At 35.8% G+C, this 18,874-nt stretch overlaps 1 protein-coding gene across 1 annotated transcript in view; it reads right to left on the bottom strand.

Moving 5' to 3' along the window:
* The window catches only part of LOC113406259 (DNA polymerase alpha catalytic subunit-like), a 350,159-nt gene that overhangs the window by 148,374 nt on the left and 182,911 nt on the right, over window positions 1-18,874 (bottom strand). The window contains exons 33-34 of the mRNA XM_026649907.1: window positions 9,455-9,636; window positions 7,587-7,718 (exon numbers count right to left, since the gene is read on the bottom strand). Of these exons, the coding sequence (XP_026505692.1) occupies window positions 7,587-7,718; window positions 9,455-9,636 (314 nt within the window). The remainder of the gene's footprint in view (window positions 1-7,586; window positions 7,719-9,454; window positions 9,637-18,874) is intronic.

Genomic DNA, 18,874 nt, shown 5'->3' with positions numbered 1-18,874 from the left:
CTGCAAACCTTGCAGCTGCTGAGATCCATCTGATATGGCAATTGCCTCTCCACAGGCACATGCTGGTCATTTCATTAGAGGAAAAGTATCTTGTTGAAAATTATAGCATTTAGGAAGGTGTCAGTAATAAGTGACCAGAGATATTTTCTTGGTGGACAGTTTTAACTTTTACCATAAAATGTAAATAGATCTGCATACAGCACAGATATAACAAAAACAGAACATGTAAAAGACATAAAAGTAGGATAGATGCAGCAGAGAACTCCAAGAACCTCCTCCCTAAGGAAACAACAAATCATTCTGCACCAAGGATCCTCAGGAAAAAGGCCACCATCAGAAGGAATTACTGTCTTTTGCTAACAAAAAGACTACTTTGACAGGTGTGTGAACTTTACTTTAGCATATTTCAGCTTCACTAAATTTTACATAATTTTGTCAACTGTTAAGACAGTGTCTCTATTTTGCAAGGGACATCTTATGTTGAATCTATTCCAGAAATCAATAGTTTCTGGGACAGATTAAGAAAGAGGGGAGGGGGAAAAAATGTTTTGTTTGAGGGTTCTGCTTCCTTCCTCTGAAGATTCAAAGATGCTACTGTATTTTTCTAAAAGCAGGAAAAACCAATGTATCTGTGGTTTCTTTGACTGATTCTTATAATTGTGAAGAAGATATTTCACTTTCCTTCTTGGATAAATAGATAAGATAATATATCTTTATATCTGATTTTTCCCCTTTTTTCTTTTGAGAAAAGGAAAGAATTAGAGGAAGATATGTCCAATGAAGTTTGGGCTAATACATTTTCTGGACTCTTAGAAGGAACAGAGAGCAGTGGAAACTTTACAAATTAGAATGCTAATCTGCATTATTTAATCCCTTTCTTCTTCTCCAGGAAATGATGAATTGTGGAATACTTGGATGATAGAGACTTTTTTGTTTCCATTAGCTGCTTTTTTCTACTGTCTAGAGACTTCCAAGGATTCACTGAAATGGAAACATTTCTTGAAGCAAGGGGACACTAAAAGAGGAATAAACCAAAATGTTCAAGGAAAAGGATTCTTGGTACAAAATACCTGTTTCTTTCCCCCCTCCCACAAAAAAAAGCTGGTAAAAACTATAAACATCTTTTTGGGAATTAATGCCTCTGATTGAGGACTGATTCTTGATTAATGCCAGTAAACCTCAGGTACAGACACTTATGTTTCTGATGATAGTAACAGCTATAGGTGGCTTCTTATCTTGTTCAGGAATGTGAAGGTTAGACTGTTTTCCCTGTGCAGGAGCTGTATTAGCCGTTAATGTTATTGTATGTTCCTTCACCTCCTGAGGCCTTTGAGGAAGGAACACTAGGTCTGGCAGTGAGGAGGCCTTACCAACGGTATTAAGAGACTTATCTGCTATTTTGGCAGCTGTGGCTGAAAAGAGACCATGCATACTAAGACAGACCCTCAATCTCTCCAATACCAATACCAACTTTCAAAAACATCCCATAGCTTTCTAAAAGTAGTGTCAAACCAAAGGATTCTATACTGCCAGTAACTTGTAAGAAAACATTTTGGTAAAGACAACAAATATTGACAAAAATGTCATTCTGAGGACAAGAGTCTCCAGCTGCCTGTTGCCTCTATGGAAGCAGGACACTGAGCAAGGCAAGGTGGGAAGGGAAGTCACGTCAGGTGGAAGTGTGACCTCTTCTACTGTAGAGACTTTTTGGTTCTTCTCACATATGCAAGGTAAGAAGTTCAAGGTCAATGGACTACATTTTGGATGATCTTCCAGGAAGATGGTTAAAATGGCCTCCAAAAGTAAGAGCTTCAATTAGTAGCATAGATGTATATGATTGTTTGATAATTCACTGTAAAGAGCATTATTTGCTTTGAATCAGAGGTGCAAGTATATCAAAATTACAGTTAGAATTGGCAACTGTGTTTCATAAATTTTAGACATACCCAAATTTAAGTAATTACTGGACTCATATTCCATGTCATATCTCAAGTGTTTTACACATTAGAGGTCCTTTTCTATCCAAAATTACATTAAAAATTTGAATGGCGTATAGCAAAAAGCCTAAGCCTAGACAGATGTAAATACATATTTCAACAATTACTGCTAAAAAAGAGAATTACATGAATATGAAAATCTGAATTCCAGTAGCGGTTCCGGGTTGGCTATTGAAATTGCCTTGGAAACAGTCAAGTCTAGAATGAGACTATGATTGTCTTCTCTTATAGCACCTGCACCACTTTGTCATAGTTATCATGACCTCCAGTGGTTTGAGCATTGGCCTGCTAAACCCAGGGTTGTGAGTTCAATCCTTGAGGGGGCCACTTAGGGATCTGGGGCAAAATCAGTACTTGGTCCTGCTAGTGAAGGCAGGGGGCTGGACTCGATGACCTTTCAAGGTCCCTTCCAGTTCTAGGAGATAGGATATCTCCAAATGCTTAAACACCCTAAAGTTACTAGTACCAAAAAACTTACAACAGATTTATCTTGGGAGAACATGATTACAGAACAGTCATCACATTCCTTACAATCATAAGTTTACCTGTTCATGTGGTGTCCACCTGTAGCTTGTTGGCAATGCATTTGATTGCAGTGTGGGAGATAAACAGGTTCAGAACCAGACCTGTTATCTTTGTACTGTTATGTGGATATGTATTGAAATCTCAATATTTACATGCTTTTTTATAACTTCTTATAATGGCGTTTGGTTTTAAAAAGTTCACCTTTCTAAATGTGCTAAATATTAATGCAAAAACCAAGATATACACAAAAACTAAAATAATTCAAGAGAGCTTCAAGTAGGGACCTATGTGCTTTATACTGAGACCTAATGTGCCAGCAGCAGACCACCCCACCACAGGTAAGAAATGAGAAATTTTGAGGGCTATTGAACACTGAATTTTCACAGCAGAACAGCACAAAGTTATTTAGCAGTGTTCAATAGCCTTCAAACTCACTTCCATCGGTGGGGTACAGTGGCTCAGTGGACAAGGGCCATGAAATAAAGGCATTTTGTTACACCTTATTTTAAGGCTAGTTGCATTTTTTTTAATAAATACTGTACATGAAACAAAGATGCATAAGTCAGGTTTTACAGTGTTAGTAACTGTGAACTAACAGCAAATAAACTTGAGACTTCCTTATATTGAAGTGTATCCCTTAACTACAAACAAGCTGCTGATGCACCACAGGTGTACATTAAATGAACAGGTAAAAGAACATTGTGATTGTGTGATAATAGTTCTTCATCAACAACCCACTCAATGCAAGGTGAACTTTGCTATCAGTCAGATCGCACGTGTAATGTACTCTGTTTTTAGCTTCAATTTGTGGATATTAAATTGGTAATCCATTTCTTCTCTTAATAACCAAAGGAAATATGAGGAACGTATTTAGGGGTGCTAAGTATTAGATTCTGCAATTTTCTTATGGCTATGGATTGGGATGTGCAATAGAATAGCTAACCTTTATTCCCCAAAGTCTTTCTATAATGTGTGTCCACATTATAGACAAATATTTAAACGGGAAGTTTCTGTTATACTTTTTCAACATAAGAATTAGATGCAAATACCATAAATTAAGTGACTCCACTCTTCAAGGTAAAAGTTGGGTTTGTTTACTCATTTATGGTCATGGATTTCGGTCCTAGCCTCTCTCCAGCATGGATGTTTCATTGATGGCTGAGGGTAACACTTCAAAAATGAAGCAGCTAAACAAACTTCCCAGCAGCACTTGACAGAGCTACACCTATTCTTCCCTTTTCCAAAGCAGTACAGAATTAATTACCAGTTCTATGGATCTATTGTAAGTATAATAGACTAAAGAGCTATCACAGACACGTTTATTGTAAAAGCACAATCCCAAGAGTGTCTAGTAGAGGGCCAAAACGATTAACACAAATGCTTTGTCAGATCAAAAATAAAACCTGCACCGCCCAATTGAGGAATGAATTAAAACAGTGGGTTATCTTTCAAATTAACCAGGGCAGTTAGTGAGGAAAATTTCATGAAAGTGTAATTCTTAGCCTTTGTGAATCCACACAGCAGGCATTCTGCCAGCTGACAAGATGATGAAATTTTCATGCTTAAAAAAGCCCTCTTCATTTCCCAATTTAGATTAGCTATTTCTCTCTCTCTATTTGCTTTTCTGCAGCAGAATTTAAAAAACTGAGATCAATCTTTCAAAAGAATAATGCAGCTCTGGAAAGAAACTAAAATCTTTGGATGTCATCTTGGCTTAATATATTTGCAGTTACAAATGAATAATTAAGATCAAGGCTGGTGTATGTTATTTAATATTAAGGAATTAACTACTGAAATAATGCTAAATGCTGTTTGTGGTAGCTAAACAATATTTCAGTGTTCAAATGGAACCAGGCTGGTTTTAGCAACAAAGAAATGTATTTTACAAAAAGGTGAATGCATGTGTTAAAACAGTAGGAATTATAGCAAGCTTGCACAGTTCTACTTGCCCACTTGCATGGTGTGTGTATTTGGGGTTCCTTTTGTTTTGTCTTTTACAAGTAAAATATCGTTCGATTTTTATCAGCACCATGACAAACAGATTTTATACCTAAGCTGATAAATTTTCACGATAAATTTACAAGGCTGGACTTTTTAAGGCACTTAAACAGAATAAGGAATGAAGGAGGAGTGGTCTGAAATCCTTAAGGGCCTGATTCAAAGCCCACTGAACTCAATGGAAAGACTCCCATTGATTTAAATGGGCTTTGGAACAGGCGTTAAGAAATCATCAGAACCTAGGCACTGTTACCTTCATAAAATGTAGTTTACTATATTTTCAAGGTTAAAACAAAGCCTTTACATTTTCATATAGATACATTTCTGTTTTAGGTACAATTTTATCCCTATAGAAACAATGGTAATATCTGCCATACAAGTGTGAACTAAAAATTTGTTTTTCTATATTAAATTTTTACCTCTCTTCCTCCACAGCTGAAGGGCGCAGCCATTCCAACAACAATCTGCTACACCCAAGTCTCAAAGTTTCATCCAAAGTTTTGCTCAGAATGTATGTCATTATAGTTTATAAGATTATATATTTCCCTTAGCCCAAACATCTCATTTGAAAATTTTCAACTCCAACTGTTACACAGCTATTAGAAATACTGGATAAAAGAGATAAAATGAAGCTCACAGAGCACCTGCCTCTCTAATTATTACTGGGATACAATAAAGGTTTCCTGTCCAACTCAAAGAAATCTCCTTTTTACAAACTACAAATACTATTCTATTTGGAAATAAGCTCTGGCAGCACAGTAATCTCAATCTTCTGGAGACTAATAATGATACTTGGCATTTACACAGCTTTTTTACCTTCAAAATGCTGTACAAATAATTTGATCAACTGGTCTAAAGCTCAATTCTCAATATATTCCTATTAAAATGTATCAAAAAGTTCAGGGAACTCCCTGTTACACTGCTATAACTTCCACATGAAGGAGCTCATTAGTTATGTTCAATCACAATTTCTATGGACCATGGAAAAGGATATTTAAAAAGTTAGAATGTAATGAACCTTTCTAATCGTTTGGCAGCATTCAAACAATGGCACTTTGCATTTTGATTTATAACTTGATTCCATAATGATGTGGAACAAACCTATAGCAAGACGTTATTGATATGGACAGAGCATAGTGCAATACTAACTCTTTCCCCTTAACATGAACGCAATTTGTCTCTTTCAATGTGCTCAGTATTGTACATTCTGTGCATGTAATGTTTTCTAGCACATTAAGTGCTCGAAATGAGCTTAGCACTTGTTAAATAATTATAATAATTTAAATGCATCAAATCTAGAAAAGTTTAGCAGGTAAGCAACTTTTATACTAAAGCTACATGCCTTGATATATTGCCTTAATAAAACAAATTTCATTACGTAACTACAATTATGTCCATTTTGGAAATAGATGAACTTTGAAAGGAAGCTTCTGCTAGGTTAAGGTTAAATGAAGGTTAAATATGAGGTCTCAAACCCATATGTTCGGTATGGTGTTGCCTATTCAAACCAGCTGCCAATGCCTTCAACTTTCATATGAAGGAGCAACTTATTCGCACTTGTAATTAAGTGACTAAATTTAAATTTAAACATGGCAAAGAACTGTTTGGCTCTCTGAAAATAGGGCCGTCAAATACTACAAAAAATATAAAGGAATTGAGATTTTTTTTTTTTTTTTTTTAAAGAATTTCTTAAAGGAATTGAGTTGTTTTTTTTCCCCACTGGCAATGTGATAAGTATGGAAACATTTACTTAATAATGTGTTAAGAATTAATACAGAAGAAAAAACAGTACACAAGTGAGAGCTATTAGAACATAAGCATAAACTGGAGCTATTAGAAAAAAATATTACTACTGTACTTCCCTGCAAACGTTTTGTAATATTCAACCAAAGGAACCATCAATTTGGTAAGCCATTCAAAAGACTAAATTTTCAAAAACAGAGTAATTTTGGTTACTCAGCTTTATACACCTAAGGCCTTATTTTCAGAAGCGCTGAGCATCTGAAGCTCCCACATTGACTGTTATGAATCAAATATCCTTTACCATTTCACAAAAACATTCCCAACCCATCTCACCATAAACCTGACCCAGGATCTAGTTATGATTTATGTTGCAACTAAAAAAGAAAATGAACTCATTTCAGTAGATACACATTTTCATTGTATATAGAGAGTCATACTTAAGTTCATATTAAGTTTGTCTGTACACTATAAAAGTGACTCAATTAGTCCCATGACATCTGAATACTTTGATACCTAAGAAGTGGTTGTGTCCAGTTTATAAGAGCCACGGAGCACTTTAGTCCATACAATATCTTTTATTTACATTTTTGAACCACAAATGGATATATCAAGAATAGACAGTAACATTTTGCTATTAAACAGCCTTCTTCATGCTGCTTGGAAGAGACTGTATAATGCCAAAAATGCCAAAACCTTTATGCTTGTGTCTGGTTTCAACATGTTTGATTAAAAAAAATTGTACCAAAGTGGCCAGAAAGAAACCTTCATAACCCACAGAGCTAGTAAGAAGTTATCTCTGTCATCCTTCAGAACATTATTAGTGGACAAGGCCTCTTTTCTCAAATTAATGGACTGTTCATTAAATAATGCATCTTGAACCAGATTTAGTTTAAAAGAAAAGTTGGTATTTGCATGCTCAAATCCCTACCTTCATAGATTTTTCTCAATGCATTACAGTCACCTTTTCTTCAAAAAATAAACTTAAAATACAAAGATCTACTCTATATGTAACATGGCCAATAACTTATATGCAAAAATTTAAGATGTTCTTATCTATCATATCCTCTAGGCTGGGGAATGTTAAAATTTATTTTAGAAACGAGAAGTATTTTAAATTGGCATTTAACATCCATCAATCTATTTTAATGAGAATAAAAATCACATTAGTTATGGGGGGGAGGGGGAGTTTTTTGTAGCTATTATAAAGCACAGTAACCAGTATTGCACAAAATGAATACTCTGTCACCCCCAAGAAAAACGGAGTACCCATTAGAGAACTGATGATTAATTTAACATAGTAAAGAATACTTTTTGGATACTTACATTATAGTAGCTTTTTAAGTAACGTCTAATATCCAAGAGTAGTTTGTTGTTCATTTGAATCATATAGTTGAAAGGGGACTCATCACATTCTTTCTTACTGCATTGTTGCAAGCTGGGTTCCATAAGCTTTCCCTGCGGATTAAAATAATGTTGAAAACAATCACAAAACCACTATAAAGTTATCACACGAGAGTGTGTATACGGTATATACGCAAACATATGCTAGCAATGCAAAAAGAGACAAAATATTGTAAAAGCCTTCTTCAATTTAATCCCCGGCAGAGGTCTTCCTTCCTCCTACCCCATGACAATTGGCTTCTCCATCCCTAAAGACTCTTCTCCACTAGGATGTACAGTCTTTTCACTCTTCTCTTAAACAAAGGTCATTTGGGGAACTTATCACTTGTTTCAGACTTTATCATTCAACTAATGATGTTGAATAAAAATAAACTAGTGAAATCTATAGTAAAATCAATTCCTCTGAAAAAGACAGGCTTATCACTTTTATCAAGGACACCAACATCCTTCTCAAGACTATTGATCGTAGTCTTGGAATCATTCCTATAAGCATCAAATGTGAAGATGTGCTACAAGAGTGTACATCATTAAGCTACCTTTTTTGTTTCAGGCTCATTTAATAATTTTGAAAAGTACAAAGGATAATATTAAAGGTTTATACCATGTCATCCACTAAAATCAGACACTGTACATTCAATTGTCAACTGGAACATTTTGCATATCTTCACACACGTGAAATTGAGTTTTCAGATCCTAAAGGTTGATTGTAAATAGCTAAAATTAAGTTAGTGAAATTCTCATTGTAAAGGAACACCCTACATGGCTGTATGATTGTAAGTTTGTGAGGGATTTTTTTCCTGTTAATATTTAAAATCCATGTTTTTCTGATCCGATCTGGCTAAAACCTCACCCACAACACTAAGCAATTCCAGGTGGAAGAGATTTTAGAGCTTGACATAAGCTCTTCTACAGTTAGCCCATCTGCAAGTTGTCAAGCCTCCATGCAATTAACTATCGTATTTACAGCTGTAATGAAGCAAAAGTCAAGGATTTACAAAGCATTGCTGATCTGTGTCTGTCCTTTCCTCTTGCTTGCTTCCAATGACTGCTTTGTTTTGATTCAAAAAATGCGAAACATCTGCTGTTTGTCCAAATTAACTTAAAATAATTACTTTTAATTTAGATAAAGGATATATTTGCTTTAACTTTCAAGGTTTTCACTACTCTGCAGCCTGCTAATTTGCCAATGACTAGTCCATGCATAACATCGCAGCAGAGTTAAATACCTGGCCCTATTTCAAGTTCTGAGCCAAGGTCAGAGATACATTTTTTGGCAGTACTTCTTGACAGGAATGCATCCCCTATGACTTTTTATGTCTGATATACAAAGACAGCAGGAAAGATAGCGCAGAAGTACCTTTCTGTCAAGAAGGGAAGTGAGATGTAAAAAGAAAAACACTGATTTTCAAAAACACTATGTTCCAATTAATATGATTTAGGATAAGAAAATGGAACTGCTACAAACAGGCTTCATTAAATAGAAAATTGCAAGTTACAAAGTTAAGATCAATATTAAATATAAAAAAATTACACTAACTTCTATTTGTAAACCAAAGCAGATGCACCATTTGACTTCATTAATCTGACAAATGCTTCCAGAGTACAATGCCGAAATGTGTGAATGGAATAGGATTCAGCACTGACAATCTCTGATCCAAAGTTATCAATAACAGAACCAAAACAGTGTCTTTCCCCATCCAAATTCCAATGAACCTTGTTTGAAAAGCTCCTTTTTCTACAGGAAGCCTTTTTTTCAAACCTACATGGAAACAAAAAGACCAAAAACTAACCGAACCATCAAAGACATTGTCATAAATGTTCTCTGTTCCACATCTCGGACAGGAAAACTTGAATCTTTCACAATCCCTATATTTCTCCTCATCAGTGAGCTGAGCTGGGCCACCAAGCAAGGCATCATTCTCCTCATCTTTATGGTAATGGTGATGGACTTTGAATTGGGAGGGATCCAGTCCTATTAATAAGAAATAAAAATTCCAAGACCAAAGTAAGCAATTCAGCTAGGTCAGTTTTTTTCCCTTAGATTTGGTACAACAGCTACAAAATGGGTCACAAAAATGTAAATTCAGAAAGTAAAAATCTGTCCTCAGGAAAAGATTGCTTTAAAAAATATAAATACATTTTACAATGTTTAACCTAAGATAAGGTTCATGTAACACGAAGAAATCACTTATCTTTTTATACAAGATTGCTTTATAAATAAAAGAAGCACACTGCATTATCCATCATGGGAGTATGCAACAGAACATTTTGTTTCTGAGGAAACCACTCCTAGCGGATGGTTTTATTGTTATTTTCTTTTTAAGTTACACTGAAAATATTTCAATAAAATGTGCATCGTTATTAAGAAACAGTCTTTAAATCAAAATGGGACCATTAAAACTGAAAACAGAGAATAAAAACCCCATTAAAGAAACACGGGTGCACTGCTATTACCAACTCCTTCAAGTCCGTATACAACTGCCAACTCTGATTTCAATGCAGTGGTCGATTTCATTTTGGCTCAGTGGTTAACAGCATGTAGGTTTCAATCTAATGCAGTGGTTAAAATTCAGGAGCAGCATTTAAAAAGGCAGTGTTGGAGACAAAATGATTTATTTTTGGTTGCCAGAACACAAGAATTTAAACAAATAAATATATATAAAAAAAATCCTAAAAATACTGACTCAATAAAAAGAAAAAAAAACCAACACAAGCACAAAGTTCATTTTCCCTAGTTATCTGAGGGTCAAAGTAAAGCTGATGAATTTCACATTTCTTGACATGTTTTTAGCAGCGTGTTTAACTCTTTTTTTTTTTTTTAAATAAAAAGGACTAGTTACTTAATCTGCAATTTATTTTTAACCCAGGTAAAGACAATCTAGATAAATGTCCATCAAAATTTATATTCTAATACGGACATATGACAAAATGTTCAGGAACAATGGCTTACTTTATTATAAAAGAAAAAGGCCTTAGAAAACATTTCTAAAAAGGAATATTTTCAGAATAAACTGAAAGTTTAAGAAAATTAAGCGAAGTAAGGAAGTAAAATGTGTCATCTCACATTATTTAAGTAAGTGTGAAATGCAACAATTTAGCAATGATTTTAAGGAAGTTGGAAAAGGATGAGTATCCAGCTCCACTTCTATATAAGACTGAAGTCTTTGTCTTACCAAGTGAAAAGAAACAATACTTATAGACCCAAAGAACTCACCTTGGCACAAAACTGAATTAAATTAAACTTGTATGATAACACCATTTAAAAATTTATCACAAAATAAAAAATTTTACAACTAATTTTTTAATCATTACACTATTTTTTTCTATAACTAATAAATGGGTCAGATTTAAGCAAGAGAAAGAAGTGTATTGCAAACAAAATACCAATTTAACCTATTTAATTTCAATTAAAAACTTATCCCAGACCAGCGTTTTAAGAATTTCCTATTATATATCTATATCTATATATATTTATATTTTACACAAAGGCAATTAACATGAATAAAGGCTAACATCATACCAAATTAGATTTTTAAACTTAGTATAGATTTTTACAGGTCATTAGAAATAAAAGAACATTTCTAATAGCAACTGTCGCACACTCCATGGTACACAGGGTCCCTTAAGAGAGACAGCATGTTTTTTTAAAAATAAGCTCATCTGTATGCTTTGAAAAAGACAAATGTTCTGCAAGACAAGTAGTAGATAAAAGTTTTATTTAAAAATTTCTCTCCTCCTCCTCAACATTTTCTTTATACGTCAGATTCTCAGAGGGAAAAACAAAAGGTGGGCTATCTGAGGTCTAAGACAATAACGATGAGTGCAAGGACATATGAACGCTCTCTCTTTGTTGGAAATGTAGAAATGGAGTAAAAGGTAATGATGGCTACTTTAATGTAGAAATAGCAGTAAATTCCAATTACAAATGTATCTTTAATTCTTCCTCAAAGGATCTTTTACTACACTTAGATAATCCCTTTCACTAAATACAAATTAAAGAAGGGATATCATATTTTGCCCTTTCTGAGGAAGTCCACAGACTTTAGTTAAACTCTGATTTTCCAACTTTCAGGTTGTGAAAAATGGCAGGACAGGGTAGGTAGAGACACATGGGTAAAAATTCAAACAAATAGGTAATCTTCTTCTACTTCTTTAAAAAAATCTTTATCATTTGACTAGCTATTTTGATTGGGGAAAACAACAGAAGAATCATGGTGATGATTCAGCAAAGTATACCTTACTTAATCCATGTGAATAGTCCCACTGAATCAATGGGACTCATCAGGTGCTTAAAAAACATGTCTACATTAATTGATTTTCTTGCTGAATTGGGTCCTATATTATCTATTATTTCCTTTCATGGATTGTTACTTGGTTACTTAATCCATTTCAGAACACCAAGTTGCAGCCTCCACAGCAAGGCAGAATGCCCTATTTTGGTAAACAAAACCACAGCATGGAATATTTAAAGAATGGAAAAACTGCTCCTCTTCCCTTTGTAATACATTTTTTAAAAAAGAAGGCCTCAAGAGTTGTAAGCAATAAACTTTTGCTTTTGACTCTTATCTTTCCATGACATTGGCAAACCCATATGATTTTGCCAAATATTTCAGATTTAGTTTCATACTGAACACTTTACTATCATTAAAGGCTCTGGACTACAGGTCAGTTTTTTAGCCTTAAAAAATGGAGAGGATGTATTTGTGATTTAAAAAAAAAATCCTTCAGAATTTAAGTAATGGTGAAGATAAACCAAAGAGACATACCTTTGTATGACAGAAATATACAAGAAAAGAAAGGTCTGGACGTTGCCATTGAAGTTGTAATTGTTGTTTTAAAATACTAAATGAATGATCACAGTTTATACTATTTTGGTTTGGTTACTAAAATAATTTGAAGTTAAAACTTTTGTAGGTGAGTTGGGGGTGGGGGGGGGAAGAGGGCTGCTTTTTCCTCCAAAGACTAAAGTGGTGAGCATAAACAAAGCAGAAGTCATAAGGAGTGTCAGTTTTTAGGGCAACTATGGGAGATAGGGTAACAGATTAACTAATTTCTGTAGACTACCTAAAATTATTATCTTTAAAAAATTGAGATTAGTCTTAAAATCAGCGTTTTTTGGAAGCTATGCAAACAGAAAAGTTTATATACTTATACCTTTACTCATTAGAGGTTTTGTGAAACAACAGGAAAATAGCAACAGAGGGTCCTGTGGCACCTTTAAGACTAACAGAAGTATTGGGAGCATAAGCTTTCGTGGGTAAGAACCTCACTTCTTCAGATGCAAAATAGTATCTGGTGCTGCCACCTAGAGACTAAGGGTGTGAATTTCTTTTAGAATCACATCACGTAAGTGGAAATGTACTTCAGCACCCAACTCCATACATACTGAAGGTACGGAAAGATTCTGATTATCTAAACCCTCAATATCATGCACTGCAAAGAATTCCCCTACCTAAAGACTTCTTTGCCAGTAACGCTCCATTATACAAATGCCCAAATAACCTTACCAACGTTGCTTAAATTTAGATAATAGGGATCTTACTATACTTGTAAGTTAAATAATTTGTTTGACTGAATAGACATCCTAAAAGGAAAACCTATATATAATCAAAACACTGGAGTGATTAAACTTTGATCTTGTAAAGAAAAAAATGAAAATATAAGTATTACTACTATAAACAAGGTTTATAGAATTAGCGGCTAGAGACAGAACACATCAATTTAGTCCAGTTCATTTCCTTGCCAGAGCAGGACTATTCTCAAACAATAATGCTTTACTTTATCTCTCTCTTTTTTTTTTTTAAATGTACTTATCACACACTAAGCACATGTTTGTAATTTAAAAAAAACACACAAAAAAGAGACCCCATGCTTGCTCTCCAAAAAAGAACCCTCATGGTCTCCCCTAAATCACACTTCAAGCAAGGGCCTGCACCTTGTTAACAAATTCTGACCATCAATAGCATACAAAGGAATTATATAGTTGATACCGAATTCACAGCACCCAGAGATTTAAATAAGGGGCTGTTAACTCACGCACTTTATCTGATCTCCAGTTAAGATATTGTGGAATACAAGGTTGCTCAGCAAAGTATGTGAATAGCACAGCTGAGCAGTTTTTTTTTTTGTTTTTTTTTTAATAAATCTTGAATGACCAAGATTTATTAAAATTAAAACTGATCAATTCATGGATGTGGTGGTTAGGAAATATAATCATATTGCTTTGTCTTTCCTCTCCCTCCTACTCAAACCCACAGATGTGGTTTCCCTTCATTGTATAATATGACAAAATAGACTGTAAATTCTCTGGGGGAAAGAACCACGTACAATTTATATGTACAGTGAAGAGTGTAGCACAGTTTGGGGAGCTGTAAAATAAATAAAAGGAATTTGCTTTGGTTATTCCTATAGAACATTTTTTGAACTTTGTCCTACCTTTAAAATGGGTTTCTATAAAATTACATTTGGTAGCCCATACGAATGGGTTCTCCTCAGAACAAATAAGACAGGCAGCGATTACCAGAAGAAAAAATAATCTCCTGAAAAAAGTAGTCACCATTACTAAACTAAACAGGAACTAGAAAAGCAACTTTCTTAAATTAACATGCTGCAAAACTGCTAGCATGTCAAATAAAGAACACCAATATCTGCATAAGCCTATGGACCACTAGAATTTCTCATGGAAATCAATTATACAGACATGGGGAAATTTCTCTTTTATGCAGCAAACAGCTTCAGTAATTCACACAGGCTTTTAAACACCAGTAAGTTTCAAAGGGGGAGTGAACTCCACAGAATTTGTGTCTCAGTTGCTTGGCCGCTTTTAGAAAACACCTTACTAAGGGATGAGAGAAACACACTCAGTAGATCCTAGGACAGAAATAAATTTGAGAATGTTGACCTTTTGAAAATGGTACTTGAGACAGATCTTGCTCTAGGTTGCATTGGAGAAAGCTAAAGAAGTCAGCTAGTTCGCACCAAAAAGGAGATACTCATTGTCTTCTGAAGAAGGTTCTTCAGCAATCTATCTTCCGTTAATTTCCTCGGACTCAAGAAGGATATTGACATTGCATAGCACTTCAGAATCAAGGTACCACAAATCATAACCCTTTTGGATAGGCTCCTGAGATGAGTGCTAGAGAGACAATAGGTTGCTTTTGTGAGGATGTAATGGAACTGGGTGATGGACAATAGGGTCAGGTCTGCAAACCAATTTATTCAGAGCCACACTGGGGCTGTGGAAATCAGTTTAATTTGGCCACGGATACTTTCTCAGGACCTTCGGAATAATGAAAGGAAAAAGGAAGGAACATATAGAGTTTGCTGTGATTTTCAGGGACAGTAAATCTATACATCCCTAAGACTAGACAGATTCCTCTTCACCCCACCCCAAGTCCAAAGATAGAGAACTTACAGATGGAACTTATAAGCAAACATATCTGTTATTTAGAGTTATCTACATTCTGCAAATCTGGTGTAATACTTGTGGACTGAGGTTCCATTCTCCAGCATTTAAAGTAGAGTGGCTGAACTAGTCTGCTCTGAGGCTGAAATCACCAGCATAGTATGTGGAGTGCTTTAACATCACAGAAAATCTTTTCTGCTCATTTCAAGATAAGCAATGTTTCCCTGAGCAGGGCTATACTTCATCTGCCATGACTAGTGAGGTGAGCCATCACTGCAGCATTCGCTAAATGGAGAACGACCCAATTCTGTAAAATAGGAGATCTGAAGTTGTTTCTGGCTCTTTGATCACTTGCTCTGCAAAGACATCTGGTTCACATGACATTTCTCACTACAGTGGCTCAATTCAGATCACACTGTTTGAAAAGATAAGCAAAGTTTAATCCATCAGACACAATATTTTCCTAAAATTATCCAGAACAGAGGGTTTCTTCTTCAGAAAGAAATGTTCTTGGATCCACTGCAAGAAGACAGAAAGCCAGGATTTCCTGTGTAACAGAGACTAAGACATATAGAGCTGGTCTATACTACAAATTTAGGTCAGTTTAACTATACTGCTCTGTGCTATGAAAAATTTCACACCTTCTGCAATGTAGTTAAGCCAACCTAAGCTCCAGGGTAGACATTACTAGGTCAATAGACAAATTGTTCCATAAACCTAGTTACCACCTCTCAGAGAGGTGGATTTACTACAGTGAAGGAAGAACCCCTTCTGTCACTGTAATAAGCGTCTAACAGCAGCAGCACAGTTGCCTAGTGTAAACATAGCCTAAGTAAAAACAAGAAGACATTAAAGAATCAAATGATTTGTTTGGTTACCTGATGAGGCTGAAGACAACATTCTAGCCACTATAAAAGCAAATTTCTGCTGCATTCCGGAGACAAATATATGTAGGCCACTATCCAGTGCCTCAGGATAATACAAGATTAAATCTTCAACTGCTCTATCTAGGCCATTACCAAAATGTCCACTGCCCCTGAACTGCAGAAAGATCCCAGAATAACTTATTAGAGCCCGGAATGTTTCTAGATCACTCAAAGATTTATGATAGAACTCTGATCAACTATGTGAGAACAATATTTTTATTTTTAATTTGGGTCTCTGGAAAAAAGACTTGGTTTCTACCACCCAATACAGTTTACATGCTAGAGAACATTCCTGATAAAATGCTGCCAAAATAAGGAAACTTCAGGGGCATGGAGATATCAAACTGAACGTATTTGGTTGTTAATCTTACAAGATGCTGCAAGATGATCAGTCTTGCAGAGCTACAGATGCCTTAAAAAAACAAAAAAACAAAAACCATCTCTGCTGTACAAATATTATACACCAAAAAAAAATCCCATCTTGAATCGCGCTGCAAAATGCAGTTTATGCATTTGGAAACAATAGAATCTACAGAGCGTTGAACAGTTTTTAAAATCTCGCCATTACATTTCGGAGTGCCTAAACGGAAACTAAGCTCTTTTGAGCCCCAATTGTGGGTACTGAATACTTTTGAAAATCCGGTCCTATATCTATAAGGCTAGCATAATCTTCTGAAGAATTTTTTTGGCTTTTGAAAACAAATGGATATAACTCAGGAATCTTTTTTGTCTTTCTCTGCCTCAGGATAACACAAGATTAAATCTTCAACTGCTCTATCTAGGCCATTACCAAAATGTCCACTGCCTCTGAACTGTAGGATTTGACTTTTCTTTTGATTGTTCTGAAACTCATATGCAAAGTCAGCACTCCACTGGACACAGACATAACGATTAGTGATCCATTAGTGATTATCTTTGAAAAGTCATGGAAGATGGGAAAGATTCCAGAGGATGAGAAAAGGGAAAAATATAGTGCCAATCTATAAAAAGAGAAATAAGGACAACCCGGGAATTACAGACAAATCAACTTAACTTCAGTATCCGGAAAGATAATGGAGCAAATAATAAAGCAATCAATTTGCAAACACCTAGAAGATAGTGATAAGTAACAGTCAGCATGGACTTAACAAGAACAAATCATGTCAAAGCAACCAAACAGCATTTTTTTACAGGGTAACAAGCCTTGTGGATAAGGGTGACGCAGTTGATGTGGTATATCTTGACTTTAGTGAGGCTTTTGATACTGTCTTGCATGACCTTCTCAAACAAACTAAAGAAATACAACCTAGATGCAGCTACAATAAGGAGGGTACATAACTAGTTGGAAAACCATTCCCAGAGAGTCATCATCAGTGGTTCACAGTCAAGCTGGAAGGGCATATCAAGTGGGATCCCACAGGGATCAGTTCTGAGTCTGATTCTATTCAATATAAGAACATAAGAATGGCCATACTGGGTCATACCAAAGGTCCATCTAGCCCAGTATCCTGTCTTCCGATGGTGGCCAATACCAGGTGCCCCAGAGGGAATGAACAGAACAGGTAATCATCAAGTGATCCATCCCCGTCACCCATTCCCAGTTTCTGGCAAACAGAGGCTAGGGACACAACCTCTGCCCATCCTGGCTAATAGCCATTGATGGACCTATATTCTGTGAATTTATCTAGTTCTTTTTTTAACCCTGTTATAGTCTTGGCCTTCACAACATCCTCTGGCAAAGAGTTCCACGGGTTGACTACATTGTGTGAAGAATCTTAATCAATGATTTAAATAATGGCATAGAGAGTACACTTATAAAGTTTGTGGACGATGGGGTTGGGAGGGGTTGCAAGTGCTTTGGAGGATAGGATTTTAAGTCAAAATGATCTGGACAAACTGGAGAAAGGTCTGAAGCAAACAGGATGAAATTCAATAAGGACAAATGCAAAGTACTCCACTTAGGAAGGAACAGATACAAAATGGGAAATGACTGCCTAGGAAGGAGTTCTGAAGAAAGGGATCTGGGGGTCATAGTGGATCATAAGCTAAATATGAGTCAACAGTGTAACACAGTTGCAAAAAAAAGCAAACATCGTTCTGGGATGTATTAACGTGAGTGTTGTAAGCAATACACGAGAAGTAATTCTTCTGCTCAACTGGAGTACTGTGTCCAGTTCTGGGGGCCGCATTTCAGGAAAAAGGTGGACAAATTGGAGAAAGTTCACAGTTATTATAGGTCTAGAAAACATGACCTATGAGCGAAGATTGAAAAAATTGGGTTTGTTTAGTTTGGAGAAGAGAAGACTGAGAGGGGACATGCTGACAGTTTTCAAGTACATAAAAAGATGTCACAAGGAGGAGGGAGAAAAATTGTTCTCCTTAACCTCGGAGGATAGGACAAGAAGCAATGGGCTTAAATTGCAGCAAGGGCAGTTTAGGTTGGACATCAGGAAAAACTTCCTAACTGTAAGGGTAGGTAAGCACTGGAATAAATTGCCTAGGGATGTTGTGGAATCTCCATCACTAGAGATTTTTAAGAGCAGGTTAGACACCTGTCAGAGATGGTCTAGATCAGTGGTCTCCAACCTTTTTGTGGCCAGTTGCACATTCATGTTTTCAGAAGAGTGTGGCGGGCGCCAACAATTTTTCAAGGCTTATTTTGTATTTGTACATTAAATAATACGAAAAACATCATACTTAATATTACATAATATATGAATCCAGACAGAAGCCGCGAGGACAGAGAACACCGGGGCCCGCGGCCCCGGAGTACTCTGTCCCCAGCAGGCGTGGGGCCCCGGCTTTTCTCCCCTGCTGGGCACTAGGCAGGCCCCGCGTCTGCCAGGAACAGAAAACACCACGCCCGCAGCCTGAGTTATCTGTTCCCGTCAGGTGCAGGG

The sequence above is a fragment of the Terrapene carolina genome, unplaced genomic scaffold (assembly GCF_002925995.2).
Source record: "Terrapene carolina triunguis isolate 2854851 unplaced genomic scaffold, T_m_triunguis-2.0 Scaffold23, whole genome shotgun sequence".
NCBI classification, from domain to species: Eukaryota; Metazoa; Chordata; order Testudines; family Emydidae; genus Terrapene; species Terrapene triunguis.
The sequence above is the reverse complement of the archived record's forward strand: the minus strand, read 5'-3'. Positions and strand labels throughout refer to the sequence as shown.